The sequence below is a fragment of the Saccoglossus kowalevskii genome, chromosome 9, assembly GCF_978046115.1.
Source record: "Saccoglossus kowalevskii chromosome 9, keSacKowa6.1, whole genome shotgun sequence".
Lineage (NCBI taxonomy): Eukaryota > Metazoa > Hemichordata > Enteropneusta > Harrimaniidae > Saccoglossus > Saccoglossus kowalevskii.
Genome location: NC_140649.1, coordinates 1,196,069 through 1,218,648, shown reverse-complemented (window position 1 = coordinate 1,218,648; position 22,580 = coordinate 1,196,069). Strand labels below are relative to the sequence as shown.

Here is a 22,580-nt window from a genome sequence, read left to right as displayed (position 1 = left end):
TGGACATCTAAACCAACTACTACAAGTTTGGACATCTAAACCCACTACTACAAGCTAAGACATCTAAACCAACTACTACAAGCTTAGACATCTAAACCAACTACTACAAGCTAAGACATCTAAACCAACTACTACAAGCTAAGACATCTAAACCAACTACTACAAGCTAAGACATCTTAACCAACTACTACAAGCTAAGACATCTAAACCAACTGCTACAAGTTTGGACATCTAAACCCACTACTACAAGCTTAGACATCCAAACCATCTACTACAAGCTAAGACATCTAAACCCACTACAAGCTGAGACATCTAAACCAACTACTACAAGCTTAGACATCTAAACCAACTACTACAAGCTAAGACATCTTAACCAACTACTACAAGCTAAGACATCTAAACCAACTGCTACAAGTTTGGACATCTAAACCCACTACTACAAGCTTAGACATCCAAACCATCTACTACAAGCTAAGACATCCAAACCAACTATTACAAGCTAAGACATCTAAACCCACGACTACAAGCTAAGACATCTAAACCAACTATTACAAGCTAAGACATCTCAACCAACTACTACAAGCTAAAACATCTAAACCAACTACTACAAGCTAACACATATAAACCAACTATTACAAGCTAAGACATCTTAACCAACTACTACAAGCTAAAACATCTAAACCAACTACTACAAGCTAACACATATAAACCAACTATTACAAGCTAAGACATCTAAACCCACTACTACAAGCTAAGACATCCAAACCAACTATTACAAGCTAAGACATCTTAACCAACTACTACAAGCTAAGACATCTAAACCCACGACTACAAGCTAAGACATCTAAACCAACTATTACAAGCTAAGACATCTCAACCAACTACTACAAGCTAAAACATCTAAACCAACTACTACAAGCTAACACATATAAACCAACTATTACAAGCTAAGACATCTTAACCAACTACTACAAGCTAAAACATCTAAACCAACTACTACAAGCTAACACATATAAACCAACTATTACAAGCTAAGACATCTAAACCCACTACTACAAGCTAAGACATCCAAACCAACTATTACAAGCTAAGACATCTTAACCAACTACTACAAGCTAAGACATCTAAACCCACTACTACAAGCTAAGACATCCAAACCAACTATTACAAGCTAAGACATCTTAACCAACTACTACAAGCTAAGACATCTAAACCAACTGCTACAAGTTTGGACATCTAAACCCACTACTACAAGCTTAGACATCCAAACCAACTACTACAAGCTAAGACATCTAAACCAACTACTACAAGCTAAGACATCCAAACCAACTACTACAAGCTAAGACTATGATAAGATTAGATAATTCTTTATTACTACCGTAAAGAAACAATACATTTCTAGTTTAGTTAAAAAATGTAATAAAGATATAAATTTTAATTATAAATGTTTGTTAAACTAAAAGCTTAATAATGATAAAATCATTCAAGGAACTGTTTTCTAAATTGCTGTTTTAATATAGTCAATTAGTTTCATTAGTGATAGTTGTTTGTGTTGATTTTTTGAATAAACATATGAATATTATTGAGGTGTATTTTGTATACTTTCTCTGGTCTAATTCAATTTTGGCATCCGATGGCATCCATATTCAATATTCAGTCTGTGAGAACTTAATCTGAATTTAGATAGTAGTCCACTATCTGTTTTTTTAGTATAAGTACATATGGTGAAATTTTTCTGTGAGAACTTAATCTGAATTTAGATAGTAGTCCACTATCTGTTTTTTTAGTATAAGTACATATGGTGAAATTTTTCTTTTTACTTTTAGTAGTTTGAAAGTTCCCAGTTTTGAATCTTGGCGTTGATTGTTAGCGTTCCATTTTTGAATGTGGTACTCACATGCTTTCTGTTTGTTAATATTTCCCAGGTTATGTGTAATGTTATATATTGATTTCATTTTGTTGTTGTTAGAAAGCCAACAGTTCTTGTGAGAATGTTTCTGTTGGTCCATCAGTGTATTATATGCAAGGCTCTGGTTCATTTCTTAGTAGACTTTGGTAGTACTTAATTGCTTTGAGTTGTATTTTGACAATCAGCAGTAATCGTTCGAGTTCCATCCTTGTACCAATATTATTAGTCTTGTTAGTTAGTAGGTGTCTACAGAATACTAAGGTGGTGTTTGTCAGTACATGTTTTGTCCCAGGATTCAATTTTGGTATTAACACCCCAAATTTCTCCTGCATATGTTAGAATGGGTATTTGAATTCCCACAAATAATTGTAACTGTAATTTGGCGTTCACCGTTTGGTGAGATACTAAGTGTCATAATTGTGCATTGTATCTCATGTCCTCTGTAAATCTTCTTTGGTTGTTGCTGCTAAAACAATGTCATCTGCAAATAATAGTGATGTGATTGTTTGACTGTTCAGCTAAGGACCATCTTTCAAGTCATTAATAAATACATTAAATAGTGTAGGACTTAGTGGGCAGCTTTGTTTCACGCCTTTCTCTATCCTGAATTTAGGTGATACTTGATCATCTAATTTCACACACAATGAAGTAATTGTTTACATATTTGAAATTGTTTTGTGAAAATTCCCAGAAATATTTTTTGTAAAAGTCCTTCTCTCCATACTGAATCAGAACACTTTTTTAGATCAATAAAGCAGGTATACTGGTACATTTTTTTGTTTTTTATTGGTATTTTTAGTTAATATATGTAATGTCAGCATGCTTTTCTGAATCCGGCTTGATTTTTATGGATGGAATTGTATTCTTCAAGGTAGCGTGTTAAGCAATTATTCAGTAACATCGAAAAGAGTTTTCCAACAACACTGTTAGCTGAAATCCCCCTATAATTGCTGGGGTTGTGAATGTCACCTTTCTTGTGTATAGGTGTAATGGTACTATACATGTACATTTTAATTCAAGGTATGTAATAGGTGGGTAGGATATTCAAGTAAGAAGAGCCCTCATTCATTTGTTCAATTTAAAATGTAGGAGATGTTGTATTACCCTCACTTACATTTATTCCTCCAAATATCTCACCATTCCATAGCAGTATGTTTCCACTTTGGTCCTGTAATGGCTGCGGTGTTAAAGATCCTCTCAAGTGTAGAACATGACCAGAAAAATTTATACAACAAGATAGTCCATTGTGAGAACCCAGTGATTTCTGGACGATTTCTGAATGATTTGGTCCTCTTCTTCTCAGACTCTCACAAATTTTATCATCAATCCACTGAATGAAGAGAATTATTCAGACTGATCAGTTAAAATGTTGAAACTCAACTACACAGATTGAGGTACTGAAATATCTCTCAATACTTGTTTGACAATCAGATACAAATGTCAATCATTTTAATGTTAAACAATCATCCTAATCATATTCCTGACATGTTTATGTTCCAGCTATTTTACTATAAACAAAACTATATATCTTAAATTCGATAACTTCCATGCACGGCTTGTTACAATTATGTCTGCGGAAATTTTACATCATGTGACTCAAACCAGTTTCCATTGTTGGGACTAATACTCTTTATTGAAATCACTATCATTGATTAGTAGACGAAAATGTAGGTTCCTCATTGGCTGAGACAGTAATAAACTTTTGTTTCATTCGACTGATATTAATATCAACTGGATGCACACCACATTACTCTCAAGTGAACCTTTTTAAGGGATTTTCTGTTTTGAAATCTACAGAGCAGCTTGTTTTGTCAAGTTGTCATCCTTTATAACATACAAGTTTTTACTCTCATCTTAACATTTTCAAACGTTTCTGGAATAATTTATGACCACCAGTTGGCAAAATGTCTATTCACCAGATGGAGCAATGTTCGTTTTTTTCCTTTTGAGACTTAAGCACCAGACTTTAAGTCATGATGCACTGTGGAAATGTCTCTAAATATCCCATCCAAAATGATCGCATGAATTCATTGAATCTCACTATGTACACCAGACAGACAGTTCTATAAATGGTCAAATGGATTGTGGTCAAAGTATGAAAATATTTGGTCAATATCAGAGCATGGGAAATATTTAAGAACTCCTGCCAGAACAACTGTAAATAAACAGCTCCTAAGGATAGTAATCCTGTATTAAAACACTCTTATGTGAGTCTGGCAACTAACAAAATAATTATGCATGGGCACCAACTCAAACGTGTGCACAGTGAGATTAGGGACTGGTCAATCTCTTTGGTCGGGTGGGGGGAAGTTTGCTGGGAAATCTGATTTTGCAAAAGTATGAAAAGATTTTGTCTCGCAGTGAGTAGGAGTAGTGTCACAGTAACTAGTCTGTTCATCAAAGTAGAGAATTATTGTTTTATGTGACATTAATAACTGGTGTTTATCTGGGAATACCATCCTTAGGAGCTGTTAAATTGTTCTTATGTTCTGTGCAGTTACACTGGCAGAAGTTCCTAAACAAGCCCCATGCTCTGATATTTTCACCTAGTTTCTTACTTTGACCAAGGAACAATTAAACATTTATAGAATAGGTTTAGCATCGTGCATTCTTGTTATACTGCTTTAGTGACATACTGTAAGTATTGGTGTGGGAAATATCAAGGATAATTAAAAATGACGACAAAGGTTAAATACATTTTCATGCTAATTATTATTTCACCACAAGGTTTTTTGTGTGAATTAATGGCGATGGCTACGGAAATTGCAACTAAATTGATATTGGTAAGATTCCAGGGATGGCAGTAATCACAGTTCCTCCACACCTGGTTAGGAAACACTCTGAGTTCTATTGTCACAATGAGTGTTTAGCGTTTGTTTACTGGTAATCCCCACACTGGTCTACATTAACATAAAATTAGCATATAGTATGACATCATTAGCATATAGTATGACATCATTTTCACCTAGAATACCTCACAATTCATTTCTGCGCAGGCGTACACATTTTTATTTTTATGTTTCACTGCTGTGAAAGTTTCAACTTTCCGACGTCTGGGCATTTTATTTTAACAAAATGCGGGGAAAACACGAAGATTTCGTCGACAGTGATATTGATTGGGGTTAAGGACCCCAGTATTTAGATGCAGGATATAAGCATCGTCACCACCACCGTCGTCATGTATGGCTTCAAGTTGGCACCTGACCACAAACAAGACTGAAAAAAATGAATGAAAAAATAAGAGAACAGCAATGGAAATAATATTTGCCATTTTTTGGGATATCTAACCTCCATATTGTACTAAATATATGTAATAGTTTAAGCAGAAATGTGCATATACAAAGGTCGATACAATCGGATACTCTCAGCATAACGGCGACAATAGTAGGTATCATCATCTTGAAAACAAAAATTCTGCCGAGCACATGTACCGAGTAACGTGACGTACTGTTATTAAATATGATTAGAATGGGTCATATGACAACATAAACTGTTTGGTTATCTGAAAGCTACAATTAATTCCATCTTTTAAGTTTCGATAGTTCCTATTTCTCACGGAATAACATTTTCTGTTAGCGACACCAAACAGCCATCTTGATTCACACACAACACCTACGGCAAAATCAAATGGAAATGAATGACTGAAATGAACACTTATGCACAAAGTAAAAAATATTGTCTGAAAATTAAAGTATCAAATCACAAATTGATAACGACTGTGATTGTTTTAGGAAGTGGTAACGCGATGTACCAGGATTGAAACTTTCGTGGTTTTATTACCATAATGCATACAGCAATAATGAATCAACATGGCAGCTACAGTTTGAAATCAAAATCACTTTGTTTCCGTTATTTATAATGAATATAGATTTTAAACTACATGTGCCTTTTCCCGAAACCGATATGATCACACAGAGATTTGTAACTTTAAATAAAATTTACCGACTTTGCTCAAAAACACGCAATATTTGTAGATGTAACACTGCACGAATGTGCTTAGAACAAGCTCCAAGATAATGCTATGATGTCATCGTTCTCTCCCCACAAGCGAAACACGCACTGTACACAGGACTCGGGCAATTCACACCTTAGAACAATAGCGTTTATTACTAAATTACCGAATTACTAAATTCATAGTATAGTATAACTAGACTGAAGTGAAAATTGTTTACATATTTTAGTATAAGGTGATGATGGCATCCATGACAGTGTTGTTGGTCGTTGCAGCAGTGATGCTATTAAATAGCACTTGTGATTTTGAAATGGTGGTGGTGACATTTAAGAGTTACAAATAGTTCATATAGCTGGTTATGTTATATACTGTTCTTTTGATATTTTTTATTAATGATAAAATTTTATTTCAAATATATCATACGCATTTGTTGCTACCTTCTTTGGTATTATAAATACAATACAGTATGATGAGTTGAGTTATTCAAAGAAGAAAAATATTTGAGTGCAAGCATTGGTTGTTTATTAACAAGTAAAACATACAATAAACTTTATATTATAAAAATAAAATGATAACTTGCATGTAAATCCTATTGGAGCTTGAAGCCGGATGTAACTTAAATTATAGTGATAAATTGTGAAAAAAAGAATGTCATGAATTCATGTTACCTCAACTTGAAACAGTATGATTTTAGTATGTATATGAGGTATCTATTTTAAGTTTCTGCTTTTTGAAACCCAAGCCGGAGAAAATGACCAGTCTATTAGCTACTATAATAATAATAACTTTATTGCTATCGAATCTCTGTTGAGATATAGATATACTATACTATGACCTTCTTTGTTATGCACCGTTCACTGGCATTATTTTTATTTGTGGAATACAACCACCAAGTAAGAAGCCAAAAATTAGTCGCCAACAACGATTAGGACAAAAATTAAATTGTTGTGGGACTTCGATAACCATTCTGAGACAATTTACTGTTAAGTTTTGGAGCCCTTTCTGTCAATCGAAAGTGTAGTATAGTACATACCAAAAATATGTGCAAGTTCGTTACTCGCAGTTCCCATCCCAAGAAGGCACAAAAAGGCAAGCACGACAAAAGTGAAGGTCCCAATTAGCACTAAATTTCCAGAAAAATAAAGATTCAAAAGAAGATGAAACCACTGCAGAGAACATAAGTCAGCTGCTCAATAATAAGACCCATTCTGAATTTGTGGTATTTAAACATTGGTAACCATCGTCCCTCAACTCCAGCAGGCTAGCAATCAACTCACCTGAACATCACCGGTATCAGTTCCCACTGTAATTACACAACATATGCCACACATGTTTTCACTCAGATGACTTTACTTCTGCTCGCATTATATGGGCGCAGCCATTTTGCAAGCACTATGCCAACAGAGGGCGCTTTGGTATCTGCATTGTCATTCATTTTTGTTTATACATGTATGCGACCGAACTGCATACATACTATATCTGCTCAGACATTACTTTCCAAGACGCGAGATCTCTTCATTCGCTTGTCACTCACTCAAATCAAAACCAAGAAAAAGTCATCACTCTCCCATACAATTGTGAATTGATTTAAATAGCACAGCTCTCACAATCATTCACAACTTTGTTCAGAAGAGAAATTTTCTCGCTCTAGGTCATTTTCAAAAGTTTCATCTGGTACGTTTTTAATATTTTATTATCCGTATCCGCGAATATTACACGATTTCACAGAATTAAAAAGGAGAAAAATACAAAATTAGTAGTTAACTGACAAAATCGTGAATAATAGTTTTTAGAATATCAAACTCACGTTGAAACCTTGACTGGTCGAATTTAACCGATGAGTAAAAAAAAATCAGGTGACACACAAGGTGTATTATTCAAGAGGAAAATTCAGTCAAAACACAATCGAGATATTTCATGGCCAAATAACAAACAAAACATGATGCGACTGACACCGTAAAAATTAGAAAAGACACATAGTTTATTGCATGTGTATATTTCAGTTCAGACTGTCATCTGTATAACAGCTGTTAAACAATGGAAACGGTTCATACTTTATCTTCGATAATATTGCAATTTACTTTCACAATGCGTTCTTTGTGATCGTTATTACTTGGAAAATATCTGAAACTATCGGCGATACCACGTGCTATATTGTTACGGCGAAGCAAATCAACTCATACCTAAAATAATTTACCCTCAGATCCAACAAATCAGAGTGTTGTTACCAAGCCGTAGGGAAAACTACTCAACTTGGAAAACGCAAAACATTCATGATCAAAGTTGGAGACGTCGTTGACAGTGCGCCCTCTACTAGAAGTCAGCCAATAATGCTATGCTCTCAGTCGAAATGGTGGCGACAACAAATCGCAAAGGCAATCAACCACCTATCCAGTGAACTACAGCAGTCGGGAATCGTGTTAGCAAGCCGATTAGGTCCCCGGTGTCTGCAGTAAGGCATCCATGTAGCTAAGGGAATTCATTGACCTTACATTACTTTCTCCCCCCGGGAAGATGCTGGCTTTAAATCTGGTACTTACATAATCCAACGCTAATCGAAAGAAAACAAACTTTCGAAATCAAAATTATGAAAGGGAAGCAGGTTGTATCTACGTGATCCTATTGTATGACGTAATACAGATCAGTAATTACTGGTATGTCACTCTCAAGTTGTTCTCGACAGGGCGTTGTCATGTTGAGACGCACCGTGACTACTTTCTTGGTCGTCATGTCGTCGAATTTTTCAATAGATATTTCGAAACATTAATGTTTTAGCAACTATGACATTTTTGACATGTAAATGATAATTGAAATATTACTGAATGAAACACTAACAAAAGTGTACGTGAATTTTATTTATTTATGAATTATTGTGATATTTTCATTTTCCTTTCAGATTGTGTTATATCATAAACTGTGTACACCATGGATATGTGTGATATGTGTAGCTATTGTTTAGCTAATTGTGTAGCTAATTTTAGAGTTCAAATCACTCGAGATGATAATTTGACCGTGAAGTGTTGCTGACGTGTATGGCGTACTTACTTGCCACGAGTTAAAACCAAGTGTTTGCTTTGTTAACGAAATACCCTTGTACATGAACTCCTGGGGCGTAATAAATCATTATAATATAAACAAAATATGACTGAACTTCATGTCTGTGCTGTTACAAATCGATAAAATGCCAACCTAGTTCCCGCAACATATATCATTTTTAGACATATGAACTCAACGCGAACCGATCAAATTAAAACTTTGTTTTCTCCATTTTTTTTAATTTCAGAATCTTAATTTGTCTCTAGGAATAATCAATTCCTCAAGAAACTGGACTGACGCGTTTAACGTACAATGTCTCTATTATTTCACACAGCTTTCGTGAAAATACAAGAAATGTAACCGACGATTAAATTTCGTGGGGGCGGGCTTATGTGATAACTATATGTTGGCCTAGTATCGAACGAATTAGCGCCGATGTACGTGTTTTTGTGTTTAAAATTGTATATTAATTATCATGCTTGTAATTTTATTTTATTTTATTTTATTTTATTTTGTTAAGTACATTTTTGAGGTAAATTAAGTTTTACCTAATTGTGTTTCCATAGTTACATTAAACAAGTGTTTGCTTTGCAATGAATTGTTATCGGTGCGTACACATACACGGAACCCTACGATAAAATAAATCATTTGGGTAAAAAAATGTTTGTGACGTTGACATTGGTGTTCTTAACAAACACGAACATATATTATTTGTCAAACATATGAACTTGAAATGAACCGACGATGTCGAGCTTTGTGTCTTCAACCAGGGATTCACATAGCAAGGGTTAAATTAATAAAAACAAGCAACGAATTAAACACAACATGACAGTACATATATAAGAGTAAATGTATTTACAATACATACTAGTATGTACGTCTGACTCGGTGTTTCGAAGACTTTAACAAAAGAGCGCAGTTCATTTCTATATTATTTGCTTCTCTTTACCATGTCCTAAAATTTTTTCCTGCCGCTGTCTGAGTAGGGTTTATCTCCTCTCCATTTTTCTTTTCCGAAATTGTTTATTTCATCATCTGTTTTGTGACAATTTTCAAGGCCGGGCCCTGCCTTGCGCCGTCACGGTGTGGGTGTGAACACTCACCATACAGTTGTGTATATATCAAACAGGTCCAACAACATCACATGATTAATAATAACAAATAATGTCAATGTCACTTGTGAATATCTATATTTATACTTCAAAATGTATTATAAATATTTGTGTTCAAAAGTAATTCAACAAATTGTACATCTCGTCTGATTTGGTCACGGTCTCTTTAGTGTTCATTCTCACCAGCTAATATAGGAACGCCTTGTATACCTTGCATTACGCTCTATGGAATACGTTACGAATCCAAACACGATCTAGAAATTCAACCACTGGCCTTTCTCTAATATAGAAGCTTATTCATTCAAAGTCGATTTACATGATTTATTACATGACATATTTTTATTATGTAGATGAACTCGATTTCCTTTAAAAACAGAGGTATTGATAATATTAATTTTCTTTTCAATAATTTGAGATTTATAATCGATAATGTACTTATGATCATCCTATTACTTGTATGGTTGATGCACATCATCAAAATATAAAGGTCGAGATGAATTGTAAATCCAAGGGTACTCTGGTTTAATACATGCGGCCAAAACAGCATACCATCACGGTTGATGAGAATGAGCACTGGTAGGGAGGGATTGACAATTACTTTACCGTACAGTGGTTTGTTATGAAGTGAGCGAGACCCGGTCCCCTTGGTTGATATGTTACTCAGATAGAGAAGAGGAGAAGAGTCGTCCACAGTAGTTTAGAAGATATAATTAATAAAATACTAGCATCTTATGAGAATTTGTTATCGTTATCCAATGCATTAGTATTCATGTGACAAACTTGGATACTTTAGCTACCCCTAGATATCCATAGAAACAACATATGTATATACTAGAACGACACTGAGGTTATATTAGATTATAGGTTATATTTCACAATTCCACTAATTTATTTATTTTTTGACCATATTTATACATCATATTTAGATAATCCATGTAGTCTATAAACAATGCATGTTCCAATATTCCACGTGAAATGTTGTGACATTGCCCATATTTTATGTACATTTGCTTATTAAAGATAAAGATGCAGTTTACCTGACAGGTATTTTAATTAGTTAATTATTAAACCAAGATGACCTCCCTTGTCCACAAAACTATATATATTTTCGGAAAGCTTATTGTATGAATTTTAAAATTTTGTTAGTATTTTTCTTTTATGAACACTGTAGTTTGAAATGTGCACAAAAATGTGCTTTTTTGGTCAAAAGTGATTTAGAACAAATTATCTTCTAAACCATGCTTCTGTTTCCTGTCAGAATTAGTTTATGGGTACATCTGTTTACTATGAAGAAAGTGCTGTCTTGAAAACTGTCTACCAGTTGTCAATTTTGCAGGACAGCAGCTCAAATTTCACTACTTCAAGTTTATGCATAAATTAACACCCAGGCTAGTTGTCTGTACGATTGTTGTAACACTGTTCAACCAAAAACAATTCCCCGACGGTGTTTTGAAGATAAACACATTGTCAATCATTTGTGAACATTCAAAACAAAAGGTCAAAGGGTCTAGGAGCTATTTTTTTAAAGTTCTGGGATGTGCACTAAAAAGAAGCTGAGATAATTGCTAATTTGCATAACAATTCACTCAGTAAAAAGTTTGCTAATGCTCATAATTAAAATGGCTGTAATAGTTTCAAATTTAAATTTATTATCGTTTTGTTAAAAGTTAAATATAGTGCATAATATGGAGATCCCGTCATTTCTTTTTTTCGCCATGTTTTTTTTTATTATTTATGTACAGCCTTGCTAAATCTTGCTAAGCATTCAAAAGAGAGAATGTTTGCACCTATTATCTATATTTTAAAATCGTTTTTTGAGTATGTTCCACTATTCACAATTCTACAAAATTTCAACAGTATATAGCCAAGACTGTTTGGATAATAAAAAACAAATAAAAAAAAAATCACTCCCGAGTGCCCACAAACCTGCATCAATACATTTAATTTCAGCACATACAAACGTCAAAGTGCGATTACCTGCCTCTAAACTATTATGAAACAATGCCAATTATTAATTGATAACCTCGTACTGTACCTATGTTTCGGTATACTTAATAGTAACATGTAAAGGTCCATATCATATAAACACTTATGTAGAAATCAACAAACATCAAATTGTTCTCTCACTGACAATTTCTTCAATCGTATTTTTAACACAAAATCAACTGATTCCTTTTGCCCCATTTTGTAATAAAAGTTTGTTGTGAAGCGTTTGACCACAATTTTACCAAAAATAATGGAAATAAGGCAGGATCAAGTCTATTTTTAAAAATGACAGGCGTGATATCACACAAATACGCTTGAAACCTTACAAGAAAGTTCATAATATGTTGTTTCCATGACCACTGTTCACCTGTTGAAGAACAGTGTCATTTACACTTAATGAATTGTGATGTGCCAAATAACATCGATTATGTTTTTCCGTATTTAGGTTTAATTTATTACAAATAAGCCGATTAGAAATACTAGTCAAATCAAAATTATTATTAGTTAACTACATTGCAGATATCATCTGCATAAATTACTATCTACGATGATTAATACAATCAGGTAAATTATTTATATACAGAACAAACAATAATTAGCCTAAAATGAAGTCCAGAGGAACACTACATGTAACTAACTACAACTATATCAAAAATAGAACCATTGATTGAAGCACATTTTTTTCTATTAAATATGCAAGACATGAACCATTATGTCCCAAAACATCAACACTAATCAATTTCTTCAATAACAAATAGTCAGAGGCTTATTTCAAGTCGAGTAAATAAGCTATTGTAAAAAGTCTCCTGTCCATGTTAAAGTACTAAATTGCCCAGTAACATGAGTCTACTCAGGATTCATACTTTGCATTTGAAATAATTTCGATGTAATACTAGTATCTAGATTAAATTACCCATAATAATAACTTCCTTGAATAACACACACACACACACACACACACACACACACACACACACACACACACACACACACACACACACACACACACACACACACACACACACACACACACACACACAATAGCACAATAGCTAAATACAGCACGGTCGTATTTGCACCTGTTTGTACAGTCAATTGTTAAATTGGTAAAACCATGTTAATTTGTGGTAAAGTCAGGATCATATCTAACAAGACGAAAGAAATAGATGTTGGGAATGAAGCGAACCAAACGCAGACAAGACAATAGCTACACACTGGTTGTGCAACTATAGTCAGATCAGATTAATTGTTATGCTAATGACACGATGCGGGAACACACAGTATGAAACATGTTCGGTTTTCACTGGAAAGACAAAAATAACAACAGAAAAACATGTTGCAACAGATGGTAATCAGTGTGACTAGATGTTCATAATCCTCTATATAGCAGATAATACTGGATAGATAGCAGGAATATAATAAAAATGGAAATAATAACACAAGGCAAACGTATTACAACTTAATTATGCAAAATACCAGCATATTGTATATGTTTATTTAACAAATGGTTGAGGTGAGCAAAAATGAACAAGTTCTTATAACCGAGACAGAGACATTGGCTGTGAGGGCGCTGTTGCTCTTCGCTGACGTTACAATAACAGTGATGAAAATTACATTCATGAGAAATATTTCATTTTAAATATTACATAATTATTGATGCCAAATATTACATATTTCTTAAAAATGTCAAATTCGTACATCTCAGTTTTATTTATAGGATCATAGGATCATTTATATTTATATATGTCTAGAAGTGCAGACAACCCGCCATCGTTTGTCTTTACACTCCATGTAAACAAGTGGAGTTGCGAAATTGGTACACGTGGTACACTATAGGGCCGCACTTAAAAACATGGAGGCAATTTCAAACAGTGGTTTGCTTTTCAGTGAATATTAGATTTTATTTTGGATTCAGTGAACAATTTTTGTAACTTTCTAATATAATTGAGACTTCAATGAACTTCGTTGAAATAAAGAAAAATCCACTTTACCCCCCCCAAATAATAAATAAATACAAAAAAGAAGGTGTTGGTAGAAGTAACAGTGTTGCTCTATCATGTTTCTCTTCAAATCATTTTGTGTTGTACTATACTATTTAATTTATTCAGGCTGCAATTTACAATTTACATCAGCCTCTGTATTCAATTTAACATGCTATGAGTTGCACATCATCGACACACAACCATCATTAACAATCATGCAAAAGACAAAAATATATATTCAAATAAAAAACCACATGACATCAAGCAGACAATTCATTACAAGCACAAGTAAAAAAAATGTCCAATATATATAATATGGACGAAAGCATCTTTTTTGCAATATTGTTGTTCGATATCAAATCGGATTTATCATAAACTAAATATGTTGAGTTTGTAGAACATTGAAATTGAAAAAAACAACACACTAATACGCACGTGCAGTGATTGTTGTTGTACGTACTAAAATAACGATTGTCATTATTTCATCGTGTTCATAATCAATATTAAAAGTTACATTACTCGTCCATATTGTACATTAATCAGGGTATAAAAATGTACTCATATAATGTATTTTTTTAAATGACGACGACACACTGAATAACCATCAATTAACTCTTTAGCTTGAAACACGAGGACACGATGTTAAAGTAGTGGTTGTCTCGAGTTGACAACTAAGGTTGATACGTCATCATCAAACGATGTTAACAAAGTGGTTGCCTCGGGTTCACAACTTAGGTGTGTAATACGTCATCATAAAACGTTAAAGTAGTAAGTGGCGGCGGCATCGTGGGAGCAGTCGCCTCCACGAAAAATAGGTCGTGGGGGGCGTTGCCCCCACGATAAAATAAGGTGAAACACTCATCTATATTTGCCACTAAAACATAAGAGAAATATACCAACAAAATTTGCTCCCCAAAATGCGGGAAACAGCGTTTCAGAGGGTCTAGATTTCAAAATTTTCCCGGGGGGAACATGCACCGGAGCCCCCCAAAATGATCGCTCGATTTGTTGACATTCACCTAAAATCTTCGCCCCACAGTCAAAAAAGACTGCTGCCGCCTCTGTGGTGGTTGTCTCGAGTTGACAACTAAGGTGTGCAATACGACATCATAAAACGACGTTAAAGTAGTGGTTGTCTCGAGTTGACAACTAAGGTGTGCAATACGTCATCATAAAACGTTAAAGTAGTGGTTGTCTCGAGTTGACAACTAAGGTGTGTAATACGTCATCTTAAAACGATGTCAAAGTAGTGGTTGTCTCGAGTTGACAACTAAGGTGTGCAATACGTCATCATAAAACGTTAAAGTAGTGGTTATTTCGAATTGACAACTAAGGTGTGCTATACGTCATCATAAAACGTTAAAGTAGTGGTTGTTTCGAGTTGACAACTAAGGTGTGCTATACGTCATCATAAAACGTCCTCGAAAACCGCTAATATTCGACGAGAACAATGAACCCACGTGAAAAAAAAACTTTTTTCTAGCGTTTTCTGGCACGTGAAAAAATGAGTCACAAGTACAAAAAACGATATTTCATGTTATAAACAATTATGGTATTCACTGTTCTGCCAAGGTCTCAAGAACAACCACACGACTCAACACTCATATTCGGCAAGTTTTTCTTAATAATATAGCCAGTGCTATTGTAGTAGAGCAACGTAATGCCAGACATTGCTGTAGGGGTACAACACGGGGTGAGATCACTGGGTCGTTGTGAGTTGTGTCGGCTATACAGTCGGCTCACTCGCTGCATCATTGTGGTGTGTTGATATCGTGGTAGAGTGTTACCTTCACATGATCCATTACAGTGGTTGGCATAGAAACCACTTGGTTCGATAATCCAATCGTTCCAGTGGATGTCTTCAAATGAGACATAGAACGACTTTCTACAACATATAGAGATGGACTCTGTACAATCAAAACTACGCTTTCGACGGGGGTGTCGCTCACTGGTGTTGATCACTATAAAAGGCCGCCTATCTTCGTCAGTCGCTATAGGAGAGAGTTTGCCCTTTTCAACCGGACAGTTCTCGCATCGGGCAATGAGTGCATGTTCGGCGTTACCGTGGATCTGCCATTTTCGCACGGCGTGTTTTACGTTAAAATCGAGCCATCCTCCCGCGACAGAGGTCTGTCGTCTCGCCACCTCTTTTGTCGTGAGTGTATTAGGGCTTGCCAACTTTGATATTACGATGTATGGATCGGGAGTGTCGTTGGTTTCAGCCGGCAGTTTGTACACCCACAGCTGAGCCGAGTTGACGGCACTTGTGAATATTTCCGGCGTCAATTTGAATTCGAAGCAACCTTCGGGTGACTTGGAGTGGCATGCGACGTTGCCTGTAATAGAAAAACAAAAACAAATGGCGAAATAATTATAAGGGCTGCACCAAAATGTTTGTTCTCAACCATTCTTCTCAACCCGGTTTCTCAAAAGACCCACCGCTAAACGCTCTTTTAGAAGCGATGCCAACCGCATATCATGTACCCAATAGATCTATAAATCAGTATGACCACAACAATGTAGATACAAATTGACAAATCTCCAAATCCGTTCACGTCATATTGCACACCTGTTGATGACGGGCAAGGCTTTCCGCTGGAAGGAAAGGTATCGGATAAAACGCAAACAGGCAAACGAGAATTATTTTTCGATCTCATATGTAATATATCTAATAGTTGTGTCAGCTTCGACAACTCGGGGACACTTGAACTTTGATTCACTGACATCGAATTGGAATGCATAGGTTAACTCAACACAATAAAAAAGTATATATTATAGTGATATATTATATACCAGGTATGATTCTATAGGCCGGAAATATTTGGCTATCCGCAAGTACGCAATGTCATTTAATTTACACCAACGTATCGAGTAAAACAGTGGTGCCATTAAATATGAACGCTTGGCAGTGTGTCTGCTTTAAACGTAATTACACATCCCTTGACAGCAGCATGTCTTAGAAAAAGCTGCCAATAAGCAGTGTTGGCCCCAATTATACAAGAATACCTAGACCTAGATTGAAGGTCGAAAAACAACGATTCTTCTGGACCTTGCCACAAAAAGGATAATTACAGTTTACAATCGTACTTATTTATACGGAAATCGATTGTTCGTATGCAAAGTTCAGCTCTGATGGGTGACATGAGTGACATTGGGTCGGAGTTGTTCCTATCGATCCATGGCTGTATTAATTAAAATAATTCGCAACATTTCTTTTTACTTTTCTATTACTAAATGAATACGGATATTACATTTCTGTGTATAACAATTGGTACTAATAGGTACAAATGAAGCGGGACTCACTTTTTTCAGCAAAAACAATTACTTGGGTTGTTTTTCCATAAAAATCATCGATATTCACAGCGCCTTCTTCGTCGTAGTCTTCCTGGGTCAGTAGTCTACCACTCGACAGTGGTTCCGGTAGGGACGTCTTTTGCAGCTTAGGCGGTTCGGAAAGGCGAAGCTTGCTGAGAATGAGTTGTTTGATATGTTCGAGTCGCAATTGATCCAGTAACTGTTCGCCACCTTCCTTGATAATCAACTGCTTCTGCATGGTTGATTTGCATTCCGTGCAAGGCTGGTCACTACCGACCGAGCTCTTACCGGGACCACCGCTTTTTCCTTCCACTATAGTGTCTATGATGTCTTCAGAATCACCGCCAGCACCGAGTTTGTCTGGTAATTTTGACTTGTGAATTTCATCTGCGGAGATGGGTAACTGGCCATCAATTCCAGGAGTGAAATGTGGTGGAAGTGCCTCTAAGTCAGCAAGGATGTCGCCGATATTTCCTTCACGTACTAATACAGGTTCGCCGCCCTCTGTAATGCTATCGTTGCGAAATTTCTCGAGCACCAGCAATTGTTGTAAAGTTAGGTCGGATTCTTCCGTGTTGCGATCTGCGATTTCCTTACTTGGGATTAAAGCCGACTCGCATGTAAATGACAAATGTTGTGCTAGAAAAAATATAACAGCAACACAAAATATACTATACTTCATGATGGAGAAAAGTCTGTAAGGCAATGACATGTATTAGCAAATATTGCACGCATGTATTGAAATACGAACAGCACCTATGACGATGTCAAGTGTGAGTTAACACGGGACAAAGTAATGGCATGTGTGCTGTGCTCGGAGTTTTGTACCTTTTAATGACGTCATCGATCACATCTCATGAACCAATCGGGATGAGGCTGAGGGTTCATAGTTTACTCACAAAGGACGATAACGTTGTATTACCACCACTGTTTAAAAGTTGATTGTTTGTCACTGTCAATCGTAAACTTGACGATACGAGAGTCGTGTAACTCCACCCCTTGGATCATGCCACTGATCGCGTCTATTGATCTTATACCTAGGGAAAGGTAATACAAATTGTTCACTGACTTCTGGTCGCCACAGGTATTCGGGCAAGATACGTATAAAATGAATTCACAATCAATTGTTCAATCAATAATAAGATACTTGACGCACTTGACCCAAAATTCAAGTCTTCAGTTGGTTGTTGTCAGGCTATGGTTGACCATTACTACACTACCACTTAATGAAATCTCAAACTTTGCTTTTAAATGCTAGAAGTATAGTTGACCATTCACCAGAGGCAGCGGCACGAAATGTTACATGGAAGGCGAGATCTGCTCACCAACCTCGCGCCGAGGCTTGAGTGTCTGAGGGCATGCTTCCCCTTACAAAATCTAGACCCTCTGAAACGTTATTTCCTGCATTTTGAGGGTCAAATTTTGCCCCTCTGCCCCTCCGTGCCACCGCCACTATTCACAACGAACAGATTTGTATTATTAATTGATTCCGATAATAGAGTCGGTTGATTGATTGATTCTGGCTATTAATCTCCAATTGTGGTTTTAGATTATCATAACTATAAACAAAATACAAACACATCATACGATAATGGTGTTGAATTTCAACTTGAACGTTGGACGTCTTCACACCTGTCAGTAAGGTCTGACAATTATTATGTTTACCTTCACCTTAGTCCAAGCGTTTTGTATAAATCAATATGGCATCGATAGGCGATAGTATTTGGATAAGTCTTTGATAACACGCCCATGCACATGTTCCATGTCGTGACATTCATTGTAGATCATTAAACTACTTTTTCTTTTAATTTCAGTTTTTTTTAAACATTTTCAGTTGAGTTGCAATGTTAACACACCGAACGACTGCTAACCGCCAGAGATTGGCTCACTAACCACAAATCACCATGTCAATGAATATGTGTAAAATGTGTTGCCAAGACAACAAAATGAGAATAATACAAATAATGATTACAAGTTCATATTGGTACACCGACGAGGAAATACAAACTTTTGACTGTCATCATTCAGTTTACAAAAAAAGACTTCCCCACCGGGTGATTTTCTTGTTACCCCTGCTTCGCAAACTGCGTAAAGACGTGGAACTCCTAGTAATGTTAAATATCATGAATTTCAGTTTTGTCAAATTCTATAGAATATTCCAGTACAACCACGGCGGATAGCACGCCAGAGTTCCCATAATAAAAAAATCTGACATCATCCTTGGGGACAAGGCCAGCAGCAACGGAGTGAAGTATCGAAATCCAAGAATAGTAATGGACACCATACTTACAATAAAGGCCTTGTTTTCTTATATAAGGGTGTTTTGCTGACAGCCGACGGCAATAGCTAACCCTGCACGGATTAGTTCAAATAACATTCCTTGCTCATTTCTTTGAGCATTCAATCGTGAACATTTACTTTCCAAACCACAACAATACCAAAGCGATGCCCCAGGCGGCATTGTCACACTGTCATAACCCCTTTTCTCACTGTAAAGTCTGTCTTTCCATGAACTCCATTAAGTTTGTCTAAGTTGCTTGCAGTTAACAGAAAGGTATATGTACACAAGAACAATATAAGCAGTCAGTAATGTATTCCGTTTAACTGACACCCTTTCAAATTATGATTGTTGAGAATAGGCAAACAGATTGCGATATGACAGTAGAGGTAACAAAAATGAGTGGCAATCAATGAAACAGTGGACGAGAGGGATTCCATAGGGACTAGTAGTGACAATGTACGTGACAGTGGACGGGAGGGATTCCACAGGAACGAGAAGTGACAATGTACCTGACAGTAGAAGGGAGGGATTCCACAAGGACTAGTAGTGACAATGTACCTGACAGTGGACTAGAGGGATTCCATAAGGACTAGTAGCGACAATGTACATGAAAGTGGACTAGAGGGATTCCATAGGGACTAGTAGCGACAATGTACCTGACAGTAGAAGGGAGGGATTCCATAGGGATTAGTAGTGACAATGTCCCTTACAGTGGACTAGAGGGATTCCATAGGGACTAGTAGCGACAATGTACCTGACAGTAGAAGGGAGGGATTCCATAGGGATTAGTAGTGACAATGTCCCTTACAGTGGACTAGAGGGATTCCATAGGGACTAGTAGCGACAATGTACCTGACAGTAGACGGGAGGGATTCCGTAGGGAATAGAAGTGACAATGTACATGAAAGTGAACTAGAGGGATTCCATAGGGACTAGTAGTGACAATGTACCTGACAGTAGAAGGGAGGGATTCCATAGGGTTTAGTAGTGACAATGTCCCTTACAGTGGACTAGAGGGATTCCATAGGGACTAGTAGTTACAATGTACCTGACAGTAGAAGGGAGGGATTCCGTAGGGAATAGAAGTGACAATGTACTTGATAGTAGACGAGAGAGATTGCATAGGGTCTAGTACTGTCAGTGTACCTGACGGTTTATGAGAAGGATTCAACAGGGCCTAGTAGTGACAATGTACTTGACAGTAGACGGGAGGGATTCCATAGAGACTAACAGTGACAATGTACTTGACAGTAGACGGGAGGGATTCCATAGGGAAGAGTAGTGACAATGTAAATGAGAGTGAACGAGAGGGAGTCCATAGGGACTAGTAGTGACAGTGTACCTGACAGTGTACGAGAGGGATTCCATAGGGACTAGTAGGGACAATGTACCTGACAGTGAACGAGAGGGATTCCATAGGGACTAGTAGTGACAGTGTACCTGGCAGTACACGAGAGGAATTGCATAGGGACTAGTAGTGACAATGTACTTCACAGTAGACTGGAGGGATTCCATAGGGACTAGTCGTGACAATGTACTTCACAGCAGACGGGAAGGATTCCATACGGACTAGTAGTGACAATGTACCTGACAGTGGACTAGAGGTATTCCATAGGGACTTGTAGTGACAATGTGTCTGAAAGTGAACGAGCGGGATTCCATAGGGACTAGTAGTGTCAGTGTACCTGACGGTAGATGGGAGAAATTCCATAGGGACTAGTAGTGACAATGTCCCTTACAGTGGACGGGAGAGATTCCATAGGGACTAGTAGTGACAATGTACTTGACAGTAGACTGGAAGGATTCCATAAAGACTAGTAGTGACAATGTACCTGAGAGTGAACGAGAGGGATTCCATAGGGACTAGTAGTGACAGTGTACCTGGCAGTAGACGAGAGGGATTCCATAGGGACTAGTAGTGACAATATACTTGACAGTAGACAGGAGGGATTCCATAGAGATTAGTAGTGACAATGTACTTGACAGTAGACGGGAGGGATTCCATAGGGACTAGTAGTGACAATGTACCTGAGAGTGAACGAGAGGGAGTCCTTAGGGATTAGTAGCGACAGTGTACCTGGCAGTAGACGAGAGGGATTCCATAGGGAATAGTAGTGACAATGTACCTGACAGTGGACAGGAGGGATTCCATAGAGATTAGTAGTGACAATGTACTTGACAGTAGACGGGAGGGATTCCATAGGGACTAGTAGTGACAATGTACCTGAGAGTGAACGAGAGGGAGTCCTTAGGGATTAGTAGCGACAGTGTACCTGGCAGTAGACGAGAGGGATTCCATAGGGACTAATAGTGACAATGCACTTGACAGTAAACTGGAGGGATTCCATATTGACTAGTCGTGACAATGTACTTCACATCAGACGGGAGGGATTCCATACGGACTAGTAGTGACAATGTACCTGACAGAGGACTAGATGGATTCCATAGGGAGTAGTAGTGACAGTGTATCTGACAGTGAACGAGAGGGATTCCGTAGGGACTAGTAGTGACAATGTACCTGACAGTGAACGAGAGGGATTCCATAGGGACTAGAAGTGACAGTGTGCCTGGCAGTAGACGAGAGGGATTCCATAGGGACTAGTAGTGACAATGTACTTGACAGTAGACTGGAGGGATTCCATAGGGACTAGTAGTTACAATGTACCTGACAGTAGAAGGGAGGGATTCCGTAGGGAATAGAAGTGACAATGTACTTGATAGTAGACGAGAGAGATTGCATAGGGTCTAGTACTGTCAGTGTACCTGACGGTTTATGAGAAGGATTCAACAGGGCCTAGTAGTGACAATGTACTTGACAGTAGACGGGAGGGATTCCATAGAGACTAACAGTGACAATGTACTTGACAGTAGACGGGAGGGATTCCATAGGGAAGAGTAGTGACAATGTAAATGAGAGTGAACGAGAGGGAGTCCATAGGGACTAGTAGTGACAGTGTACCTGACAGTGTACGAGAGGGATTCCATAGGGACTAGTAGTGACAATGTA

The 22,580-nt window shown here is 36.9% G+C and overlaps 2 protein-coding genes across 2 annotated transcripts in view; both read right to left on the bottom strand.

Moving 5' to 3' along the window:
• The window catches only part of LOC102804552 (asparagine synthetase domain-containing protein 1-like), a 49,114-nt gene extending 41,857 nt beyond the window's left edge, over positions 1-7,257 (bottom strand). Inside the window, exons 1-2 of the mRNA XM_085503030.1 lie at positions 7,139-7,257; positions 3,024-3,239 (exon numbers count right to left, since the gene is read on the bottom strand). Coding sequence (XP_085359156.1) covers positions 3,024-3,239; positions 7,139-7,192 — 270 coding nt within the window. The 5' untranslated portion in view covers positions 7,193-7,257. The remainder of the gene's footprint in view (positions 1-3,023; positions 3,240-7,138) is intronic.
• Positions 7,258-13,447: 6,190 nt separating this feature from the next.
• On the bottom strand, positions 13,448-18,070 carry LOC100313544 (activin-like protein). Its single transcript, NM_001168024.1, is given in 2 exon segments — positions 13,448-16,313; positions 17,281-18,070. Coding segments are annotated over 2 exon segments (1,485 nt in total). The 5' UTR covers positions 18,005-18,070; the 3' UTR covers positions 13,448-15,552.
• Between the last annotated feature and the right edge of the window lie 4,510 nt (positions 18,071-22,580).